Below are 24,304 nucleotides of genomic sequence, written 5' to 3' on the forward strand. Positions count from 1 at the left end.
CTCATAATGGAGGAAACAGCTTAGTTGATACTGTACCGTATTACATGGTGCAAATTCCCTAATGAATATGCAACTAATCAAACCTCCTCTGAGAGTGAAGACAGACTGCTCACCTGGACTTTTATTTATTTATTATATTATCCATCACATCTGTACTATCCCAGATGCATCTGTTGATAATCTTTAAAGTAGTGTCTGTATATACTGTTACATGCATATATACAGTACATTGTTTAAATTCAAGTATCAATGTCATACTTAATTCTAACATCTATGGACAATCATGCACTTTACTACCTGAGCGATATCCACCTGACAGTGTACTATACTAAAGCATATTAACATCATCATTATTAATATGACTGAACAGTGTATCTTCAGCAAATAGTGTAGCTGAGGTTATATTCTATTTATTCTTATATTTGAGTTTGTCTATTCAGTTATTAAATATGACTTAGCCTTTAATTGTATTTCATTCATTTACCTGCCTCCTAGTTTTTGTATTTTGATTTATGTCAAGTAGGTGCTGTAACACTTTAATTTCCCTTTGGGGTTAATAAAGTACTCTATCTCTCTATCTATCTATCTATCTATCTGTCTATCTATCCTATCTATCTATCTATCTATCTATCTATCTATCTATCTATCTATCTATCTAATTTAAGTCTAAGGGTCTTTATTGGCATGGGAAACAGATATTTACATTTACAAGTGTGAAATAAAAACAAAAACAATGTACATAAACAGAAGAATTGTGATTTTGCTGCTATAAATATCTACATTATATATGTGTGTATATATATAAAGTTAATTGAAATATAAAAATGCAGACTTGCAGTTTAAAAAATGTAAATACAAATGAGTGAGAACTATATAAACACTGCAACATTTTTAATGAATGTATTTAAAGATATTTGTTCTGTATGTATGTACAGAAAGTATGTCTATGTGTCTATCTCATCACAGTAAAAAACTAAGTTGCAGTGAGTGTATGGCTTGAGGTGGTATTATCATGGAAGATCTGGCTGGTGTTAAGTTATGTGGTTTTATTTCACTGATGCCTTGCAAGCCTTTAAGGATGTACTCCTGCAGGACCGCTTCTGCCACCACTGCTGCATCAACGACCCTCAAATTAATTAATTTTCTCAAACAGGGCGACTCAGGACAACAAGACCCCCTGTTTTTTGTATAGCATCGCGAGAAGAGAACGAACCCCCCTCCTCCTGAACGTGAAGACGCTGAGCTATGTGTGTGTATGTGTGTGTGTGTCTGTTTGACGCTGCGTGGGGGTGTTCGCCTGATGTCATTTGGTAGAAAGGGAGGCTGAGCTAACGGTGGGCATACGGGTGGAAAGCACAACAATAACGGTGCCGTTTAACCGCCCAGTTTGGGATCTATCAAGTCGCTTTTGGATTGAAATACGCAGCGTTGAACACCGAGTCCAGCCTACTCCTCCTCCTCCTTCTCCTCAGAAGAAGAAGAAGAAGAAGAAGAAGAAGAAGAAGAAGAGGGGGTGAAGCTGGCTGGCTAACGGGCTGAAAGTACCAGATGCTTTTCCAGCGGAGAAGAAGAACGGGCTCGAGTAAGCAAGAGAGGGTGATGGCTTCTCGTTTTCCTGACGGATAACGTTAGTCCTTCGCTTAAAAAAAGTGAGGGGGACTTTGCTTTGCTTCCTCTGCACCTACGTTTGTGTGACATTGCGTCTGAAATGTTAGCGCAGTCGTGCTCTCGGCCGTCGAGCAGTTTCTGGGCCGCAGCTCGGCACACCGAGCCCGAATCTGGGAAGTAGCTAGCTAGCTGCCTGCTAGCCGCAGCTGTACCCGATGCTGCTGCTGCTGCTGTTGCTGCTGCTGCTAAACGGATCCAAAAGACAACAAAAGCGGTTCAGGGCCCCGGCGCCGATTGAGCTATTGTTTTACCTTACTGGACTACAGCGTGGCATTTGAGATGTGATGCTCTTTGTAGCTGGAGGCTCTCGCTTGCTTGACGCGGAGGAGCTAACATTGCTGCAAAATGCACAGCAGAACCACAACAGCAGGCTCCTGTTGAAGGGGGCGAGGTTAGACTGATAACAGCCCACCCTGTGGCTCACATTTGGACACCGACCGACCACCACATTTTCCCCCACGTCATTCACCGCTTCCTCAGCTGGCGATATGGATAAGCTGACCATCATTTCAGGGTGCCTGTTTCTGGCAGCAGATATATTTGCAATAGCCAGCATTGCAAACCCAGACTGGATCAACACCGGTGAATCAGCAGGTAATCAGCAGTTCAAAACCAATATTATGCTTTGTGTTTTTTGTGTTTTGGGTTTTTTTTGCAGGATTTCTTGCCGCTGTCCCTACATCGCAGGAGCATTTGTCATCAGATAATCTCCACAACAAAGATGTGTCCCATTGTTTAGAGGGTTTAATCAGCAGCCTGCATCTTTTGTCCTCCACAGCAGTGTTTTCTGTGCATTTTCATGCTGTTTGTTATTGACCCCAGACCACATTACCAAGACCTATAACTGCAGTTTCATGACTGATTGATCATTAGTGTGGATCAGTGCTGCTTTTACATTTAATGATTAGTTTGGACTTTTTTGATTAATTTGGAAAATGTCAGAAAATAGTGAAAAATGGCCATAACAATTTCTCAGCTCCCAATTAGCTGTACAAAACCCAAAGATGTTCCCTTTACAAGAATGTTTGTCAGCTTTGGTTGATGAAAACACTTGTTAACTGCTAGATCGAGGGCTGCAACTATCAATTATTTTCACTACAGATTAATCTGTCATTTTTTTCACAATTAATTGATTATAAAATAGTGAAATCGTCGGTCACTGTTTCCCAAAGCCCAAGGTGACGTCTTCAAATATCTTCTTTTGTCCCGACCAGTAGTCCACAACCCAAAGATATTTAGTTGACTATCATGGAAGGCTAAATAAAGCAGAAAATATTCACAATTGAGAAGCTGGAATAGCAGAATTTGGGCATTTTTTTTCTTAAAAAATGACTCGAAACAAATAATTTTCTGCTTCTCGACTAACTGAATAATTGTTGCTGCTCTTGACAGATTTATTTTAGAACAGCTAATGCTTATTTTTCAATAATGAAAAGAAACAGTCGTTGCCTTACTTGATCAATGACTCGTAAGATTAAATGATTATCCAAATAGTTTGCAATTAGTTTGCTTTCTATTGACTAATCAATGAAGCAACTTATTGTTTCAGCACTAAAGTTAATGGTTGTCCTGTGGTTGGTGAAGTAACCATCATGTAATCAATCAAATTGGTGATCACTGGAGGAACCAAAGTGGGTGTTTATTTTTGGCGTCCCTGCTGGTTTTGTACAGACGCACGTGCTGTTGGTTCTCAGTTTTATTTGTGTCAGTCCTGAAAACACGTTCAGGCTATTGATAGACAGCTGCTCCTCTTTGTTCCCGCTGCAGGATGACAGCTTAGTAACTGGGTCAGGGAGGGTTCATCATCCACCAATACACATCCACACTGTATTAGCTCAACAGAACGAGCAATCTACACAAATGTAATAATAGGATGCAAATTAAATAAGGGCATTGTCTACAATGCATGCCATGCGACTGTGCTGGAGAGCAAATAATGCTTTTTCTCAATGCATCTCTGACTATCTTACACTGTTGTGGACAAGGTGCTGACCTTTTTATGCTCAGTTCACACCTAAAATTAGTGCCAAAGTACACTAAGATCCACAGTTCTGTACCCTCGTGTACAGAAAGCTGGACATCTGCTATATTTAAACTCTAGTGTTGTGCTGACTGAGTGTGGGTGTCATTTTTAAGAGTGGGTGTTGTACAGTTACCAACTTCCACCTCGCTGTCTCAGCTCTCACTTCCCCTTTCAGCTTCCACTCCTCTCTTTGATGATTGTGACGCGTCTTGTCTCAGATGGTTTTATGAGATTTGAAGGTGGTAGATCACTCACGTCCAATTCACCACACCTTTTTCCTCACCGTTTTGAGTGTACCAGCCTCTGTCTTGGAATATATAAAAGTAAACTCAGTTTTAAAAGAGGGGTTTGTCTGTATTCAATACTGTTTTTGGTTTAAAAAGCCATTAACTTGCAGAGTTATACATTTTTCAGCTCAGACAGGAGGTTGCAGTTTCTCTCTATCTTGGTAAGTTGCGAGGCCCTTTAGATTTGCTTATTCAGTCAGTGGGAAAATAAATGCAGGGATGATGTTTTTATTGATTCTTTGTTGCTATTATCATACAGTTGTACAGAAACTGCAAATTAAGCATCATTCCTACATTAAATCTAAAATAAAATATCAAATGTATGAGTAGCTATTTGTGACAGAGCTTTGATAGTATTGTACCGTTTTGTGTCTTTTACAGGCATATTACTTTAAAAGACGTTACATAACTTTTGGTCAAATAACTTTTCGTCACGATCTGTCTCATACAGGGGATATGCAAAATAGACTTCCTGAAAAATGATTCAAAGTTTCAGGTGACATCATTGTTGCGCAAGCACAAAAGGCAGGGTGACATTTGGTGTCATGTCAAATCGCGTTATTTGCCAACCCCTTACAGTGTGCATTAATTCTGTGACCTTTGCTCCTCTTTGTCAGTGCAGTTTGTCTGTTTTAGCATATGTTATTTAGAGTTTTGAGACTGCTGGTATATTAGATCATCTTCTGTTTGAACAGTTACATTTCAATACCTGACGTGTAAGTGTCCTTTGTAGCTGGCATGCTGCTAACGTCTGCCCAACTCCACAGACTAGTGCATTGTTTGAAGTTATTATGAAGGAAGAGCCCCTGATGACTTCCCACATTGTATTATCTCCAATCAGCTGACCTCTGCTTCCCAGCTTTGTTGTTGTGTTATCAGAGGAGCTCAGTGCTTGATAACGTGCCCTTTTAGGAATTCAGCGTGTCGTCTTCAGACACAGAGCATGGAGAAACATACATGTTCCCCTGGGCAGTTAGCATTGATAAAAGCTGACTTTCCTCTTGAAGTGTGTGGCTTTTGCCTCCTATTTCAGTCAAGTGACTTGGTCTAGGCTTTTTTGTGAATTGATCAAGAATAACAAACTGCAGAAAATCTTTCAGCACTGATTGCTGTTTCTTGTAATCACCCACACTGATAACGGAAGTGAGATTTAACACACAAAAAGGCAGACCCCTATAGATACAGCATACCGGAGGTAGTCATTGAACACAAAAGACACAGTGTGGATCCATGACATTGTCCTCACTTCAGTGTTATATCCTCAGGCAATAACAGCTAAAGTTGATTTCCTGTGCTGAGCTTCAAGGCAAAGCCATTGTTGCTGCAGTGCCGGACAGAAACTGTGATTCTCGGCAGCTCCGCCATCGTCTGCCCTCCTGCAGATACTTGTCACTACAGTGGATGTCATTCTCCAGAGCCTGAATAACCTCTAAAGCACTCTGTATGCACACAGATACTTGAAAAAAAAATGCTAAATCACATCCAGGTAAAGGCTGCCTTCTCATCACAACGCTGTATCCAAGGCTACTGATGATGACTTTGATGATTTTAACACGCAACGTCTTTCCATGTGGGTTTCCTGTGGCGCAGCTCATTTAACCGTTTCAGTGTGAACAGTGTCAGATGTATTTCAACACAGCTGTACACAGTTACACAATCATAGTCAATTTAAAAATAAAGTGCTAACACTACTGTTCCAACATAGTGTTACCCTGACATTACTTTCCAAAGTCTTATTGTATACAGTGAGCTACTGAATGAAAAGACTGCTGTTGATGAAGAGCACAAGGTGATAGTCGTGACAAACAGCTATTTCATTGCTTGCAATTTCAAGCAAGCAACTTCCCTCCACACAAAAACATCATTGAATGTAAATAACCTCCACACCACAGGCATTATCCCACACAGGATGTATTTATTAACCCAGAGTCAAGGACATTATCCTTCTTTATAATAAAGAAATTAATTTCCCCCTGAAAGGTATGAGCACTAAGGATCTGCATCAGCCTCAACATGCTGTAACAGGCGCTGTTAAAGCTGATCGTGCCCAAAAAAAAGCCAAACACTTGTAGTTGAAGACAGTCTCCACACTAGGTATAGATTATACCTTTTGTTATCATTTGTGTAAAAAATCTGACTTATTGAAAAGAGAACACATTGCAGCACATACAGGAAACCACAAGGATTTACAAAACGAAGGACAACAAAATTGTGAAATTTGAAGTCGAGGTGAATAATTACAAGTGCTCAGGAACAGCATGTTATAATCTGAGTCTGACATTATCTAAAATAGATGAACTCAGAATATAAAATTGTTCTAAATTGAGATATCCCTTTTCAAGGCACAAGGACACACAGTGTCGTTGATACAAAGTAACTGAAACCAGGCTGAGCCGGTATCACTCAGTTGCAGAGCTGCAGTGCCAGCAGTTCAGACCTGCAGTCCAGTCCACCCTGTGCCACCAACAGGCAAAGAAAGAAACCAGCAGCAGCTTTCTACAGAGAAGAGTGTCTAGTTTTGACATGTTTCACATGCAGGCGTTACATTTTAGCTTACAGGGGTTGAATGTGGGACCTAAAACATACAGAACTGTAACTTTGAAAAAGAAAAACTGCAGCTGTAACACTCATTGCCTAGAGGTGTCCCAACTGTTAAAATTGCAGCAGCTATTACTTTCTTTGCCTGCAGGTGGAAGGTCTGAAGTGCTGCTTACTTACGTAATTTTGAATTTCTGCAGGCGCAGCAGGTTGTCATGTGTAGAACTGGTCTGACAAAGTTTGACAGTCCGTCCTCACAAGAAAAACGACAATATAGGTTTAAAATTAAGTCCAGCAAAAGCAACCTATAGTAATGTTTATGACATCTAGCAGCCGTAGTAATTATGACCCGGGGAAGTGACGCAGTTCAAGTGATGTCAATATAAGGTGGTTTGATAATTGGATTTTTGACTTATTCGGGGGTGGCAGGTTGGCTGGATGGCAAAAAGTGGACTTTGCTGCAGGAGACCACTGTTCACTTCCTGTTTCTAACCACGAGTCATGTTGCCATCTGCAAGTCAGGGCTTTTTTTAAAAAAAAAAACAACGTAATCTTTTGGTGTTTACTTTTGCCATGATGACAAAGCTTGCATAACTTCAAGGAAGTGTAAACCACTTTTCAAGTGATCATTTTAACCCAAACCATGATCTTTCCCTAAACCAGACCAGTCCTATGGGTCATTCTGGAAGTCCTCTGGTCATTCTTACTATGGCCGCTACATGGCGTAAATATAACTATACATCGTTTTTTGCCAGCTAGATTTTAGACCTGTGCTGTCGTTTAATTATGAGGATGTGTTGAAGACTGAAAGCTCCCACTTATGCTTAATCTACAGTCTGCCAAATGTGAATGAGCTGAGTTGTAAGGCGGGCCCATGAGGTGCTTCACATTGAATTAAAAATTAATCTGTTCAGGCAGCTCATGTGCCTCTAATGTCAACATAATACTCTAACAATAGATTTATCTGTGGTAATGGATGCACTTGTGCTGCATTGAGGGGATTGAGTATCACTGTTATTTAATGGAATACATCGCTAACAAACGTGAAAGCATATTGCTCTGTTGCCACTATTTCTTGAAGGTGATATATTCCATTTTGCCAGTTTGGTAAATTTGGTCCACTAGGAATGTTTGATATCAACATCTAATCATTTCACTTTAGTTGAACAGCACAAATGTAGAAATGAGGCAGCCGAGATACTCAAACATAATCCATCACTTCTCTATAAAAGGGAAGCTGACTGAGGACATTGTGACAGTAAACAGGATTAATTTCCTGTAATAGCAGCACTTAAGCTGGTAGCGTTTGACCATAAAATGTCAAATAAGGTTTTGTTTAGCCGTAAAATCAAAGTCATGTTCCCCATGCTTTCTCAGTAATCCAGCTAAGATGAGAAGCCAGGGTTGCCGGGGCTTACCATCGGACATGTGTGTACGTTCTTTTGGTATGTTGGTATGATTTTGTCTACCATGTTTTGTATGAGAGTTTGGACCGTACACAGCTGCGCTCCAGTGCTCCTACAATGTAAGTGGGCGCTGTAAAAGCCTCTAGCAGCAGCAGCAGCAGCAGCAGCAACACAAGAAGCAGCTGTTGGCTGCTTCGGCTTGCCTACTTGCCACCCACCACAGTTCAGAGGCTTGTTTGACTCATCCCTCCAGAGCTTAAAAACAGCAGCACCCCCATTGCTCCACTAATGACAACGTCAACATGCTGAAGATGAGCAGACACGGCCCTCATTTCCTCTCATTTGGACCGAGACATGGTGAGAGGAGTATTTTGATCATAGTGAGTACAAAGTTAACTGCAGGGTAACAGGGCACGATGGGGGCGTGAAAGTGAGTGCGGCCTCAAAATGGAAAATTGGCCCATTTTTTTTTTCTGTAAATGAGAGACAGAGGAATAATGCAAGAGTTTGTAAACTAAACATTTTGGTGGGTCCTGTTTCTGCTCATAACACTTCTGCTGTTCAAATATCTCCTATTCACTGTAATTGAAGCCAGTACGAGTGATGAATTCAAGCATGGCTTAACTGTTTCGTTGCGATCTACTATGTCTTTGTCCAGTTTTGACTGCTGACGTGCACAGTCGGCAAATAGCAACACTGATGCATTGTGTTTGGAGATGGATAATTTATTATTCTAGCTTACAGGTTGGGATCGCTTTCTTCTATATTTATTGACAGTGACATCACATCCTTTTTTAGTGCTGAGTGAGGGGCAGTTTCATTTAATACAGGGCTAATGTGACTACACTTTGGTCTAGCACATATACTCAATAGGTGGACTCTGGTCTGGATCTGGACTGATTAACAATTTAATCCGGTCTGGCAACAAAATTTCACCGCAACCTGGCCGGACTGCTTTTGAGTAACACATCGCTCTCACCTCGTCTGTCATCTTTCAACTGCTAGTTGCCGCAGTTGGCAAGGTTGTTGTTGGATGTAGGAGCTCCAGTTGAAAAAGTAAGATGCATGCAAGGTTAAGTGGACTGGGAAATACGATTTAATTTTGCCAGAGGGAAGTACAAGACCTATCTGCTTGATTTGCAAAGAAACAGTAGCCATAGTGAAGAGTGGGAACGCAAAACACCACCACGACACCAAACATACCCAATTTGAACAAAACTTTTCCTAGAACACAGAGGTAAGAACCACAAAACTGAATCATTTGAAGTTGTTGTGTCAAGGCTGTTTAATTAAAAAAAAAAAAAAAAGTATCATGAACATACTGTTGACTCTCGGACAGATTTTAACCAAAACAGTTTGTGGGTACAGGCCTGCTTGTTGTGTTGTTTACCTGTGTCCGTGTACCATAGCGTGCCTGCCTGCTGTAGGGCAGGAATTCCACTGAGAGCTAGTGAAACAGCAGGAGCCCAGAGGATCCAGGGGAAATGGTCATAAAACGGTGCCATTAACTGGAGCGATCAGACTCTTGCCTAATGCTCTCCTGTTCTCTAGTCCCTGCTTTCTCTGCCTCCCTCACCTCCTGTTCTTTAATTTGTTCAAGGTTACCCTGTAATATTGGGCCGACTTCAGGAATAGGCTGTTCAGTAAGCCCGAGAGCCATTCAGGTGCCATTTTTGTCATGAGCCATGACCTCCATTTTTTTTTTTTTTTCTTTTCAGCGTTATTACATAAGTGTTCTGTGCAGCAGGATGTGAATTACCATAGCAATAAGGCAGGCGATAAGGTAAAAATGAAGACAGAGAGCATCATTTTTAGTAAACAATCATCTGTAAGAAAACACGTGTGCCTTAATGACAGCACTGCTGTGTGTGAGGTCTAAGAAGTAGTTTTTTTTTATCTCGGTGGCCTTAACAGAACAGTGGATACAAAGCTGCAAGCTCTGCAGCTCCATATATAGCTTACCTTACCGTCTACAAACTCCCAAAGCGTTTCTTTTGAACCACTGGCATTGTTTGTGTGGGCTAGGAAAGGTTGAGTTTGTGTTTGGTTGTTGCTGTGAAGGCAGTGCTTTCACTGGGTGTTATAAAGGGGACAGGATTTCCTCTGGACAGCCTGCAGAACCACCACGCCCCCAGAGCAGCAAGAAACACTTTTCTCACACAGGCTTTGCTTTTCCGTTTGGATTCAAGTGGTTCAGACTCGTTACGGTTAGTAGCAGCGTCGTATATTCATCGTGTAAGTACACAAAGATTTAATTGAGGGGTTATAAAACGTCTGGATTCAGGTGCCAGACAGAGCAAACAACAGGCTTGACCTTTTGAAATTCCAGCTTGCATACTTTCATGCACACGTCCACCCACCTGCTGAGCCACTGTTGAACTCTTATGATGTTGCCCACACAAGCTTGCCTTTTCAATGAATGGGCTATTTTGTGGTCAGTGGAAAGAGTGTTTACCACTCGTTAATTTTTTTTTTTCCAGTTCATGCCTCAGACACAAGGAGAAAATAATGTATTTATATTATTCTAAGAAGACGTTGCGCCAATATAGCCTCAATTTAGAATTTGCTTTGCCACATACTATCATTTACAGTTTTATATAGACAGACATGTAGACACTAGTTTTAAAACTAGTTTCACAAGTGTTATGACTGTATGACATTGCCATTACAGCACCTTTTGGTTGGTTTGTTTCAATAACTGGGCCTTCAGACCAAAAGCAGCACTGTTTGACTTCAGGTACCACTGTGACAAAATACAATACAGGAAGGTTGATTTGAGTAAAACATCCATCAATTTGAAGCCTTATTTGCTAGAACACTGCACGATTATTTGTCTCCTTTGCTGTTTCCTCGCAAACTAAGTTATTGTCACTGCAACATCGACATAAGTTTATCCTCTGCAACGCCAACCACTAGGTAAAAAGTAAAATGACCATGTTCGCATTAAGTAATCTACCAGGAATGTGCACTTGCACGTATTTGCCGGATGATGCCGCATTGTTATGCAACAAAAGTTAAGTCAGGTTCAACTTTTTTTGCCAGACAAACCTTTGTTTCTTTGCCCGAGCCCTCTGTGTTGCCACCTCTGTTGTAACAACACAGTGACCTTATTGAAATGAATGAGCCTGCTGTGTCTTTTTTTTTTTTTCTTGTAATGCTGTTGTCCGTCTGAACAACGGTGTCTCACTATTTGTCTACGGTTGGGAAGTGTCGAAGTATGGAGATGTATGACTGCTTACCTGCCATCCAAAAAGGCTGCTTCATACATTATCAATGTGTGCACTATAGAAAACCCTCTCGCTGACGCCCACACTAACTAATTTTTCAAATGAAAAATGTGTCCTCTGAGGTCTATTGCTTATAGTCCGCCTTTCTTTGCCTGAGACCTGTGATCAGCAAAGAACCTGAGTGTTCTGCTTACTCAGGTAGAAATTCCCCTCGAGGACATGCTCTAATTGAAAGCTGTCCCTCCAGAGTGGCTGCACCACTGAAGCATGTTCCTGCTCTGAGTACTTGCCTTCACACTCAGGATCTGGCAGAGCTCCGCTCATGACTCAGTCTGAGGCATGAATCCATTTGTCTCCCTGGCTGATCAGTGACGGATAAGTACAGTAGAACGTCAGGTCATGCCATGTTTTGCGAGAGCAGATGTGCAAGCTTACACGGTTTAAAATCCAAGGCAGAAGAGATTTTAAAAGAGTTGCTGGTTATAGTCAAGCATGGAAGACTTGGACATTAATTACAGGCTCTGTGTCATATCAGTCCAACTTCTTAGAAACTGTCTGTACTGAGTGTCATACCTGCGTGGGATAGATTCAGTAATTGGCAGGATTGATTTAGCCCTCCCTCTCTCCTCTTGAGTGTGGAAGCGCAAGAAGAAATGTTGGCCACTGGCATAATTGGGCCCACCAGAGTGGAGAAAGCAACCCCGCAGCTCCTCGCAGGCACTGAATCAGTGACAAATGGAAGAAGCCTCTCTCTGGCTTTTTCCATTCCTTCTACTTCACCTGTCTCTGGTTTGCTTTGGCATCAGCTGAGAAACAACACTTTGGTTTTCCCCTGCATGGTCCTTGTCAATGATTAAGGCACTAAATTCCTCTAATTTTAACTGGTTTTCTTCAGAGTCTATTCATCTTTTTTCTCTTATAGTTTTCCCTTTGTTTTTTTTTTCAGTCTTTAGTCTACATATACTACATATACAACATACGTCATCCCAAAACGTCTGGGTCAAAACGTTGTACGTGGATCTCGGGCTGTTTGACCTCCTGTTAACGATGCATTGTATTATCAGTAGTTGTTGGATGTTTTAGAATAAATACTCAGGGCATGTGGTGTGAATGTACTGATGCAAAAGAGTTTTGTGTACAGTATGTGCTTTTTATTAGCTGTGTTGCATCAAAGTCTTATAGAGTAGGGCTTCCCAAACCATGTGCCAATCCGCTGTTCGTGTTCCTGTTGCAACTGTGTAGCAAATGTGTTAAAAACAAAAACATTGAGATTTTGAGAAAGAGTTTATGAGAGCTCGACAGTTTCTTAAGAGAAGGTAAGGGAGATAAAAACGTGTGTTATAATATCCAAAGGTTTGACCTATGTAGAAGTTTGTAACAATGTTGTCAATATTTAAATGGTCAAGTCGGTTTTATTTGTATTGGCCAAATATCACAAATCACAAATTTGCCTCGGGGGTCTTTCCAGTCTGTACAGCAATGCAACATTCTCTCTCTGTAGACCCTCGATTCAGATAAGGAACTACTCCCCCTAACGAACCCTTTTGTAGTGCAAAAAAGGTTTTAGATCAACTGGTAACTCATAATCCCTAATATTCAATGTTTTGTGTGCTTGTATTCATTCAATTAAATGACCATCAACATTCAATCTCTCTGTACAGGTGCCCTTACAGTCGGTCTAGTCCGGCAATGTCAGACCATCCACGGACGAGACCGGACCTGTATTCCGCCACGGCTTCCCCCAGAGTGGGTCACCACACTTTTCTTCATCATCATGGGCATCATCTCCCTCACAGTCACCTGTGGACTGCTTGTGGCATCACACTGGCGCAGAGAAGCCACCAAATACGCCCGCTGGATCGCCTTTACTGGCAGTAAGTGAACAAGACAATGACAGTCAAATTGAATGAAATAGTTTGGCGTTACTATGCTTGCCATCAGCGCATTTTCCCCTGAAGCTTTCTCACCTTCTTCTCCGTCTCACTGCATCCGTTGTGATATAACCTTTTAAAAAAAAAAAAAAAAAATCACTTTTGCTACATTAGTATATTCATGCACACAGTCTCTTTAGGTGAGAGAATAATAAGAGGAGGAGAAGAGATGTGGGATAATGTGTGAAAATATTGGTTTTAGCTCAGTTATGCGCTGCTTATTTTTGATATGAAGATGATGAGTGTGTGTGTGTGTGCTTTTCTGTGTGTGTCATAAAACATCCCAAGCTTTGTGGAAGACATCAGTGTGTTTGTGTTTCTGAGAGTGACGTGAGAACCTGTGTGTGAGTGTGTTTGGTTGTGTTTGCACCTTTTATGAGAGGGTTTTTTTGTTTTTTGTTTTTTTTTTGCAAGCTTGATGACTCCTCTTGCTCTCTGAAGCTTATTTATCAAGTAATGCAGCTCCTCTGGTACCCGAGTGGGTGGCATGTGTGCCACTGTGTCTCTCTAATGTTTTCTCTCCCTTTATATCCTGGACATCACCAGTTGCTTTGTTTTTTTCAAAAACACGATTTCTATATTGATGCACTTCCAGTGCTCGATAATAACTCCGTATCCATCTCGTGCATCGTGTCTGGGCTCGTTTCGTAAGGCTGTGTGGGAGGGTGGAATTTGATTGGCCAGTTAGTTAAAAGAATAGACAGCCTCGAGCACACTTGTACAGATGGAGCAGTGGCGTCGCCTGTGAAGCCACAATGCACAGTATTATCGTCTGAATACCGACACTGTGACTCCTTTGTTCTGCAGAGAAAAAGTAACCCGCAGACTTGAACAAGCACCCAAGTCTTTTGCGTGTCTGGCCAAATGCAGATTCATAATTAGGTTTTGTAATTCATCCTAATCACTTGCAAATACCCAATGAATCACCACTTTACAGAATCCCAAACCCTCTGCAAACCGCCTGTCCGGTAAGCACAAATCTGTGTCACAAGCTAAATTGGAAGGCGTTGAGTCATTGTTTAATGATCACAGCCAAAGGAAAGTAAGGAAGTTGCCATGGCAACTGTGAGCAATTGTCACCCTTGTCCCCCTGCTATGCTTCTGCTGGCCATATTAGACAAGAGGTGTATCATTACTACTGATTTTTTTTTTTTTAATGGGTTAAAAGCATGATAACGATTATCACTTTAATGAGGAAATAACACTAGAGGGGTGTCAAATATTTCAGGTATAACAGGTACCAGGTATTCAGGTATAACCGAGTATATTAAGCTTGGGTTGTTGTAACAGAGGGAGGAGAGATAGTAAACATCACTTTACTCTGTTTTAAGAGCTCCATTAGCTGACACTTTAGAGGCAGATGGCCTTCCTGGGCTCCTCTTGTAACTCAAGAGGTTGTTTCAAGTGGAGGACAGGGACCAAGCCAAAGTATTTTCTTGTCCTCTGATGTTGCTGAACTTTAGCTGCAATGTTGAACACTGCACTCTCTACACAGTTGCTCATAAGGGGCTGTTGGCCATGTGGTGGTGGCGGCGGCGGCGGGGGGGGTTTGGGGGTGGGCGAAGGCAAGAGGTTAAGAGAGGAAATGGGTGTAGGCTTAAAAAGAGTTGACTAAGAAGGAGAGCTGAGTGAATAATCACGTTTTGTAGAGGTCAAGAGCTGAAAGTTTTAGTAAGTGAGAGATGGATGCCAATGTAAAGACCCAAATGGAAGAGGAGAGAGGAAGAATAAGGTAGTAGCAAGCAGACAGGGATGGTTCATTCAGAGCAAACAGGTGATGAAGGTGGAGAGAAGGTCGGCAGTCTGTAGCGTATGAATGGGCAGCTTTGTATGACCAGCACAGGCTCGCCTCTGTCTCTCTATACACACACACACCAGCAGTGTTTCCCCAAGGTGTGAGGGTCATCAGTGGGGATGGAGTGGGAGTAATAAAAAATATGACTATCTAATAATACTTAAACAGAAACTGCACAAAATAAATGATTTATTCTTTGTTTGGATCCCTGTTAGCTTCCCCAAAGTAGTCGCCAGTCTTCTTGGGGTCCAACATCAACAAGAGAATATACAACAATTTAAAATCACATTGATCAATAAAACAGGAAAAAGCAAAACAAGCCAAATATAGAGATCAGAAAAATAGTGAAATAATCCTAAAGAAATAACATAAATTGTCAAGATGAAAACAAAGAGAAAGTAAAAATAATCAAAAAGGCTCCAAAACCACAATAACTACAAGTAGTAAGAAAATGTGGTAATTAATAATAAATTACAGCTTGTATATGTGTGTGTGTGTGTGTATATGTATATGTGTGTATATATATATATATATATATATATATATATATATATATATATTATATAAACGTAACATTAATCAGTGGTTCTCAAACTGGGTGAGGGGCTGTTACATTAACATGGGGGAAAATGTCAAGAGTTGAACCAAACAAGTGCTCTGATGCTGACTAGGCAGTCAAGATTCATGTTTGTAAGATTTATTCAGACAGAGCAACATGTACAAGATGGACAGGAAATAAAAGAAAAACAGGTGGTGCTCATCGAGCAAACACAACAGTCATATCCGAACTATTATTATGTCTTATTCTTGTTATATCGAGTTCACTATAAACATATAGCGGGAGAGAAAGTGTCGTTTGTGTGTGAAATCTCTGGCAGTGTAACTTGAATTTTCACATTAATTTGTCACCAAGTGGAAAAATAAATCTGATTTATGTGTGGGACATGAAATGTTTTTGGCTTCCAAAGGCAGGCATGATTTCATTAAGTTTAAGAACGACTGACATATACATTGACATAAACACTTTTGATTATGATGAATTTCTTTTTTAAAAGAATTTTGACCAAGATATGTGCTGGCAGGACATTTTACAGTAAAGAAAATAAAATTATCAACGCTCTCTGACAGAAAAACGGCACTATCTTGTTATATATGCTGATACCGATAGATCTCTATTATCAGCTGACATGTCAGCTAATGTGATGTGGAGGCTAATAGGCAGGTGTTGACAATTAGAGCCACCTGCTGTGATTTTGCACCGGATAAAATACCTTCCCAATAACAATGAGCATTGCTCTTGTTAACTTCACTTTAACGATTGTCACTCGCTCGGCGCACATTCAGATTAAAACACGTTTAACTGACAATCCTATCAGAAAGCAAGCGACATGACTTTATAGACATCAGTGAAACACCTCTTTTTTACTTCACGTCAGCCTTGTCAAACCGATTTTCACTGATATCTGTGATAGCAGCTGTTTTTCAACTTTAGTAATCGATTTAACATGTCATGATTCACTTCATCTGCAGGCCTTGTTACATTAACTCAGAACACACACATGTTCAATAGTGAAGGTGAACATAGACTCAAACATTGTTGATTTAAGATGACCATAATGATGCTAGTAGAGACATTAGGTTGTTACACTAGAGGAGCCGTTCAAAGGCAAAGAAAGTAAAGTAGAAACAAGATGTGTTAATGTAAGTAACAGCTGCACTGTAGTTATTATCAGTTAAGATGCTTTTGTTTTAAAGAAGCAGTGGACCATGAGGTGCACTTCAATTAACTCACTGGTGAAGCCGGCAAGAATATTGCTGAGCCATGTATCTCTTGCCGCACTTTAACTGACCTTTCACCACATCCTTTTGCAATATTACCCTCCTCATAGATAAACACATTCAATTTAATTTGATTTAATTTATATAGCGCCAAATCACAACAGAAGTTATCTCTGGGCACTTTTCACATAGAGCAGGTCTAGACTGTAGTCTTTAATATACAGAGACCCAACATTCCCCCATCAACAAGCACTTGGCAACAGCAGCAAGGAAAAACACCCCTTTTAACAGGATGAAACAATAATAACAATTACAACAATAATAATTATAGAAATATAACTAATAATAATAATAGAAGGCAGACCCAGGGCGTCAAGCAGGACCACAGCAGCAGGCGGTCTGCAACCATGACCCACAGGAACCTGCAAGACAAGAAAGCACAAAAACTCTGGGGAAGAAGCCAAGTTAGTAACATGCATTAATGGTACATGAATGCATACAGATGGGGGGGGGGGGGGGGGCTCAGAGCATCATGGGAAGTCCCCCGGCAGTCTAGGCCTATAGCAGCATAACTAAGGGCTGGTCCAAGGCAAGCCTGGGTCAGCTCTAACTATAAGCTTGTCAAAAAGGAAAGTTTTAAACCTACTCTTAAACGTAGAGAGGGTGTCTGCCCCCCCAGACCCAAACTGGAAGGTGGTTACAAAGGAGAGGAGCCTGATAGCTGAAGGCTCTGTCTCCCTTTCCACTTTTGGAGACTCTAGGAATCACAAATAAGTCTGCATTCAGGGAGCACAGTGTTCTGGTGGGGTAGAATAGGGTACAACGAGCTCTTTAAGATATGATGGTGCCAGACCATTAAGGGCTTTGTAGGTGTGGAGAAGTATTTCAAATTCTATTCTGGATTTTACAGGAAGCCAATGCAGCGAAGCTAATATGGGAGAAATGTAATCTCTTTTTCTAGTTTTTGTCAGTTTGCGTCTTTTTAATGTCTTTTGAGACTTGTTTGGGTAGCCTGATGATAAGGAATTGCAATAATCCAGCCTAGAAGTGACAAATGCGTGGACTAGTTTTTCTGCATCTTTTTGAGACAGGATGTGCCTGATTTTTGTCAAAGTTATGTAGGTGAAAAAAGGCATTCCTTGAAATTTGTTTTATGTGGGAGTTGAAAGACATATCCTGATCAAAGATAACTCCCAGATTCCTTACAGTGGTGCTGGAGGCCAGGGTAATACCATCCAGAGTAGCTATGTCATTAGATAATGTGTTTCTAGGGTGTTTAGGGCTGAGCACAAAAACTTCAGTTCCGTCTAAGTTTAGTAACAGAAAGTGAAGATGTCCAAAGCAACAAGCAGGCAAAATACAGACGTAAATATTAGCTTGTGGGGCAGGTTTACCAGACAGAGCTCACTTATGCTCGCTGACAGACTGGAGACACATAACATGCATCTTATTGGTTCTTCAAGGACTGGTTCTGAACATACAGGCATTCTGATTTTATACAATATGTAATGGCTTTCATGTCAGACAAGACTGGGCTTTTGTTTCCTGCTTCTCCCCTTTCGCAAGTCTTAGTAGTCTGACACAGACAGCTAAAAGGATACTGCTATAAAAAACATATTCATCAATTTATTTACTGCATTAATGTCAGTTAATCTTGAACAGATTAGTGAAGTGTAGATATACATGGAGTTATTCTAGTCAACAAAACTGTTAAGGGCAACATGTTTTGAAATCAGGTGAAGTCATCCCTTAGGTACTGAACAGCTCTGCAAATTGTTCAGTACCCAGAGTGAAAAAGTGAGAGCTAAAAATGGTTTGATGTGCCGTCATCAAACAGTGTTAACTAATTCGACACTGTTAACTTCAAAGAGCTGTCGTACCTCGCGCTGGAGTACCAGCAATTTGCTTGGTAACAAGGTAGTCGGCACTCAGATTTGATGGAGCACACACCAGTAATATTTAGCACACATCAATCCTGATAAGATGAAGCTCTTCCACAAATTCCCCACACAGCCACTGATCTACGTTTCATAGAAGTCGCTCAGTTTTCTTTGCCGTTTCACGTCACTGCGTGTTACATAAGTGGATTCAGAGCTGGACCAAAACCCTTCAGTAATAACATCTTCAAAGGAAACGGAAGAAAAGGGAGCCGTTCTAATTAGTGACGACTTTAATGTCCAATCACAGAAGCCCACTTCCCGTATGACAAGACGCTCTAATGACTTCACCTCTAACTTCAGCTTTACTCTGCAGCTGCTAACAAACCTGACACACACTGCGCAGTACATCACAACATGCTCAGTGTTTTTCAGAAGGGGGGGCGTCTATAATGAATTTAATGATTCTCAGCATGTGCTCAACACACCAAACTAATTGTTCCCAGAAGGTTTGATGCAGTTTTCTCAGCTTTCTTGTCGCTACAGTTTACATGCAAACGAGAAATCAGGTTACTCAGGAAATGACTTTTACATTTACTGTAGTAACCTGGTTACTGTAAATCTGTGGTTTCTCGCCCTCCCAGACATTATTTTTTTTATCTGATTAGAGTAGTGAAACAAGACGCTGCTTTCTGATTCCTTCTTAATTGTGTGTGTGTGTGTGTGTGTGTGTGTGTGTGTGTGTGTGTGTGTGTGTGTGTGTTGTCAACGACGCAGTGAGAAGGCAGGGTGGAAAGAGCCTTATTTAGACTTATAGAGGTTACTTTAATGTAGTTTCAGTTTTAGTCTAGTGAGTCTTAAGTCTTTTGAGTCTAGAAAGCACTCTGAATCGCCTTGTTGTCGAGAGGTGCTGTACAAATAGAGTTGGATGGACTTATTTTGAACATAAGGATGCATAGCTACATTTTAATGATCTCTCCTTTCATCCTGTCTCTCAGCTGTCACGGCGATACTTTCCCTGTCTTCAGTCTTTTTCATGCACATGCCATAAGCTGATTCAAAACGTGTATACATGCTGAAGAAATCTGCTTTCTCTAGCTAAGGAAATGATAGATTTCTCTAATCCTCTACACTCAATTACAGAAACCGTGTTTGACACATACATGAGGAATCAGACATTTTAGAGGCAGTTTATGAACTGATTTCCAGTAGTGGCGGTGTTTGTTCAAAACTATACAGGCGAAAGTCTTTGAATTGCATTTTATAATCTTCCCAGAGGGGATAAATACAAAAGATGTGCGTTGCAGATTTGAGTGAATGTTAGTTGATTGGTGATTGGTTTCGCCGGTGGAGCATCTACTGTAAATCTCAAACACAACGTAGATGCATGTTAGGTTTCTAACAATATGTCTTTTTTTATGACGTAAATGAAATCAGTAAATAATGTCTCTTATGTAACACCCATTGGCTGACGTAGGAAACTACAACATCAGCATGCATGTGGCTTTCTCCACAGTTCCTAATGTTTATCTTTTTTTTTTTTTTTTTAATGTTGCAAGCTCTATTTTTTTGTGTTTAACGCACTTGCAGTGAATAAACTGAGCTGGATCTGCCTGTTTTCCAAAGCTTGAAATCTGATTACTGATTCCTTTAAGCTTGTAGAGAAAATTTAATCTGTGTTAATCAGCCTGAGGTGATATAAAGGGCTTATTTCTGGTTTGTAGAGAAACATTTACTGAAACTAATGCTGCATTCAAGTGGTGTGGGAAATACTGTACATTTGTGTTTAGGTTAAGGATAGGAGTTGATAATGATATGGTTTTACCCATGAATAATTGTCTAAAGCTGCAGATAAGCTTGAATTTGTAGACTTCAAAGTTTACATTAAATCTCCTACCTGAGGGTTTCTTCTTAGAAATTTGCGAAATGGTTTGACCGTGGATGAATGGTGCCTTCATGTGCTATCAGAAATATTGTAATTTAAAGATGGAACAACTCTACAGAATAGCAAAAATGACAGAAAAAGAAATTTTCTGTCATGTCTGGGCTGTGGAGAACAGCAGAGAAGCGGTTGTTTATAAATTAAAAATATTGTAGTACATTGATAATAAACATTATTGTATCTGTTGAGATAAAACAATTATGTCACACAAAAACTGTTGGACTTTTCTCAATTTTTTTGCTTCCTTTTGTGGAAAGAAGCAAAAAAATACAATGGATCAGAAAAAGAATACCAGAGATACTCCTTCATCAGTGGCTCCTCATCTTCACACTCACATATTTCCAGCTCCCTCGCGTAGCGCTGCAATCACCTCGCTTGCAGTAACGTGGCAGACGACATGCGTGGTGATGATGATTATCTTCGACAATTAAATCAGTCAAGTCCTTAAAGTTCAAGCTCCTAATGAAGATGTGAAATGAGCAATGAGTCTGTCATTTCTACAGTCTGAGAAAAAAAATAATATACAGCCAGATTTCAGTTTGTCTGAGCAGCTCAGAATTAATCTTGTGTGATTTTTGTGTGTGAGTAATGTTTCATTTACGCAACACGTTTCCTTTTTCTAAATGAAATATTGAAACATTGATGTTTGTATCGCAGCGCATCGAGCCGAGAGTCTCTCTTACCTTCACGACAAACATGAGGCTGAATCACGCTGATCACTGTGCGTACCACGAGTCTGCTTTGTGTAATTGCTCCTTCAAAGCCATTTGAAAGGCACTATTGTACATCGCTAATGAACTTGCTAATATTGAATTCAATTTGAGCTGCCTGTACTTCCTGCTCAACTTGAGTGAGTTCACGGTTAATTTTCTGCATCTTGTATGAAGAATGAAGACTTAAAACGTAGGCTGAGGTCATGTTATCCATCTTTTATTTCTTTCTTAAACCCCAAATTCATATGTTTTGGTTTACATGTGTGATTTTCAGTAACATTGAGACAGTGAATGAAGTTGTATGTCTGTACAGAATAACAAGAATCGTCTTCAAGTGTGCGGCAAACTAATATTTTCTCTCTCGCTCCTTCCTTCCAGTGATCCTGTTCTGCATGGCGGCGCTCATCTTCCCCATAGGCTTCTATATCAACGAGGTGGGAGGCCAGCCGTACAAGCTGCCCAACAACACGGTGGTCGGCTCCTCGTACGTGCTGTTTGTCCTCTCCATCTTCTTCACCATAGTTGGACTGCTGTTCGCAGGCAAAGTTTGCCTTCCAGGCTGAGGACTCGACCACGCCTGCCTCTGGACTGACGCAAGAGGCTCTGAAAAATGTATGGGATTTACAAAACACACAATGACTGAAAATCAAAAAACAACAAACTCTGGCCAGAAGCCTGAAACAGGGAAGTCTCTGATTATGTGTCAAGGGGACCGCAGCACCGCGGAGTACCTAACTACTAAAAGAGGAAAACGAATAAACGAACAAAACACTAAGAGGGAGATATGGGCACAAAGGGGTGGAGGAGTGTGAGAGAGAGCAGCTGAGGCTGTTGCTGCACCCTGCTACTGTTCATTTAAAATATGGCCGTCTCTCTGTTGTTGTTCTATTGGAAAGGGTGCTTAATGTGCCGCTGTCATGGCAACCGCAGGCATAATGCTGGCACACAGTTCTTGAGGACCACTACAGCCACTCCTCGACTTGACTCCCGGGCGCCCGCCCCGCCACCCTCAGCACACATCCGCGCCGTCATGACCGCTCCTGTTGCTATTTTTGGCTTCTCTTTGCTATTTCAGTTGTGTGTTTTTCTGTTGCTGTACATTTTATGTTCTTTAGCCCCCCACCCCCACCCCTCACCCCCCACCTCCTCCCCGCCTTTCCGCTGAAGTAGTTTGAGTGTAAATGAGGTTCACTGAACTGAACCCTTGAGGGGGAAGGGGGGTTTCTGCCAACTTGGCTGTAGAGCAGGGTTTATTCTCGCCTGTCACGTCACAAGGCCCCAGGTGTGTGGTTTGGGGAGAGCAGCTGTGATCCCAGCTGTCTGGACTAGCACACACACACACTTCTGTGGACGAGAGGAAGGGGCAGGTGTGTGAGCTCTTTGTCTCCAACCAGCCCGTAGCCCAGGAGCAGGTAGCAAGGAGGGGTGACCTCCCTGGGCTGCGAGCGCAGACCCTGTTCTCTGAGCCCAAGCAGAACGGGAGGTCAGGCACCATAAAGGAGAATGCCACTCAATGTAAGACCTTGCATTATGTTATTTATATGCTATACTAGAGCAGCAGAAGAATAAGCAGTAGAGTGTAGACAGCGGTTTTGCTAAGCTAAACCCATGACACTAATGCACATCCTTTGCCAATAAACAGAAGACTGTGAATTTATAATCTCCATCTGAGCATCAACACCTCTAGTATTTGTAGTAATAATCCTAATTCTGTAAATTACAGCCACAAGCACTGTGGCCTTTTCAAAGGATTGTTCAAAAGTGTCCATCACTGTGGTGTAGGGGGTTGAGATGAACTTGTATATTGCCAACTATAGCAGACAGTATTGACTTTTATAAACAGAAGCTGTAGTCGTATTAAGGTGTGAAAATAACATATGTGAACGCTGAAAATTGGTGGTATTCTCCTTTAACGTTGGACAGGAAATGAGCGAGCCAGGAGCATTTTTGTCTTGTGTTTGTATGACGGTGAAGGCACTGGGACTGCAGGTCAGGTCCATGCATGGGGCTGTGCCTCAGTGTGCTGCTCTTGAGGTTTGTGAATGTAAAACACACACACACACACACACACACACACACACACACATGATTAAGTTCTTGATTAATTGCTTTGTCTGTTAAATCTCTGAAAATAGTGAAAAATGGCAAAGTGATTTCTTCAAATTGTGTTTTTTGTCACAAGATCAATTTCTGATTTAAAAAAAAAAAAAACTTTAAATGTTTTTTTGTTTTTTTTTACATAAATACAAAAAAACATGTTTCAGAATATTCTTTAGTAAATACAATATTTAGTTTTAAACCATCATTGGGTAAAAAGGTTAAATATCCATTTTTCTATAACAGAAACACAACAAAACACTAAATTGTTCTCTTTCAGCTTCATTTTTCCAAGTACAACACTATATATCCAGACCTCTTCCATCTCTTCATATTTATAGATAACCAGAACTAAATTCAAAGTCAGTCTATAGTTACTTTCACACACCTGCCCATTAATCCAATTTCCAAAGGTCTGCAGCAAATCTGAAATCAGTGAGTGGTATTTCTGCTTGAAAAATAAATTAAAGACTTAATTGATTATAAGAATAAGTCACAAACTCACACATAAGCTCAATATAGGGAACATACAACCTATCAACCTTCACCTTTACTGTCATGTTTGTGTGTGTGTGTGTGTGTGTGTGTGTGTGTTTCAACAATCACAGAGCTTGACCGCTAAGTCTTAGAGTTTGGTTCTGTATTTCTGTTTCCTGCTCAGTTTTTCTCACTCTCGGTCTGATGTATACCGATGGCTATACACCCTGCAGTGCCCTGTCCTCGGTTGGTTCAGTATTGTGCCATGACCTGTTTTTGTTTAATAATGTACAGACACAACAAGGCAGGATTTTCTGTATTAGGAAGCACTGTGCATTCAACAGTATAGATAACAGAAATAGAAGCACCACAAATGTATAAAAAAAGAGAACTTCTTACCTCATTGTTTTTGTTTCTGCTATTATTTTCTAATGGTGGCAATGTGTGCCCTCTAATTTGTCTCTTTGCCTTGATCGGATGTCTACACATAAAGCCTATGGTCATAGGAAATTATTTATCACTGAATAAAAAGAGAAAAAATGGG

The 24,304-nt window shown here is 40.8% G+C and overlaps 1 protein-coding gene across 1 annotated transcript; it reads left to right on the forward strand.

Annotated features, from left to right (window-relative positions):
* The first annotated feature begins 1,225 nt into the window (after positions 1-1,225).
* On the forward strand, positions 1,226-24,304 carry mosmoa (modulator of smoothened a). The gene is made up of 3 exons (XM_042393192.1): positions 1,226-2,262; positions 12,811-13,023; positions 21,565-24,304. Exons 1-3 carry the CDS (start codon positions 2,157-2,159, stop codon positions 21,747-21,749), a joined length of 504 nt encoding a protein of 167 aa, XP_042249126.1. The 5' UTR covers positions 1,226-2,156; the 3' UTR covers positions 21,750-24,304.

This window comes from Thunnus maccoyii, chromosome 18 (genome assembly GCF_910596095.1).
Source record: "Thunnus maccoyii chromosome 18, fThuMac1.1, whole genome shotgun sequence".
Classification (NCBI taxonomy): Eukaryota; Metazoa; Chordata; class Actinopteri; order Scombriformes; family Scombridae; genus Thunnus; species Thunnus maccoyii.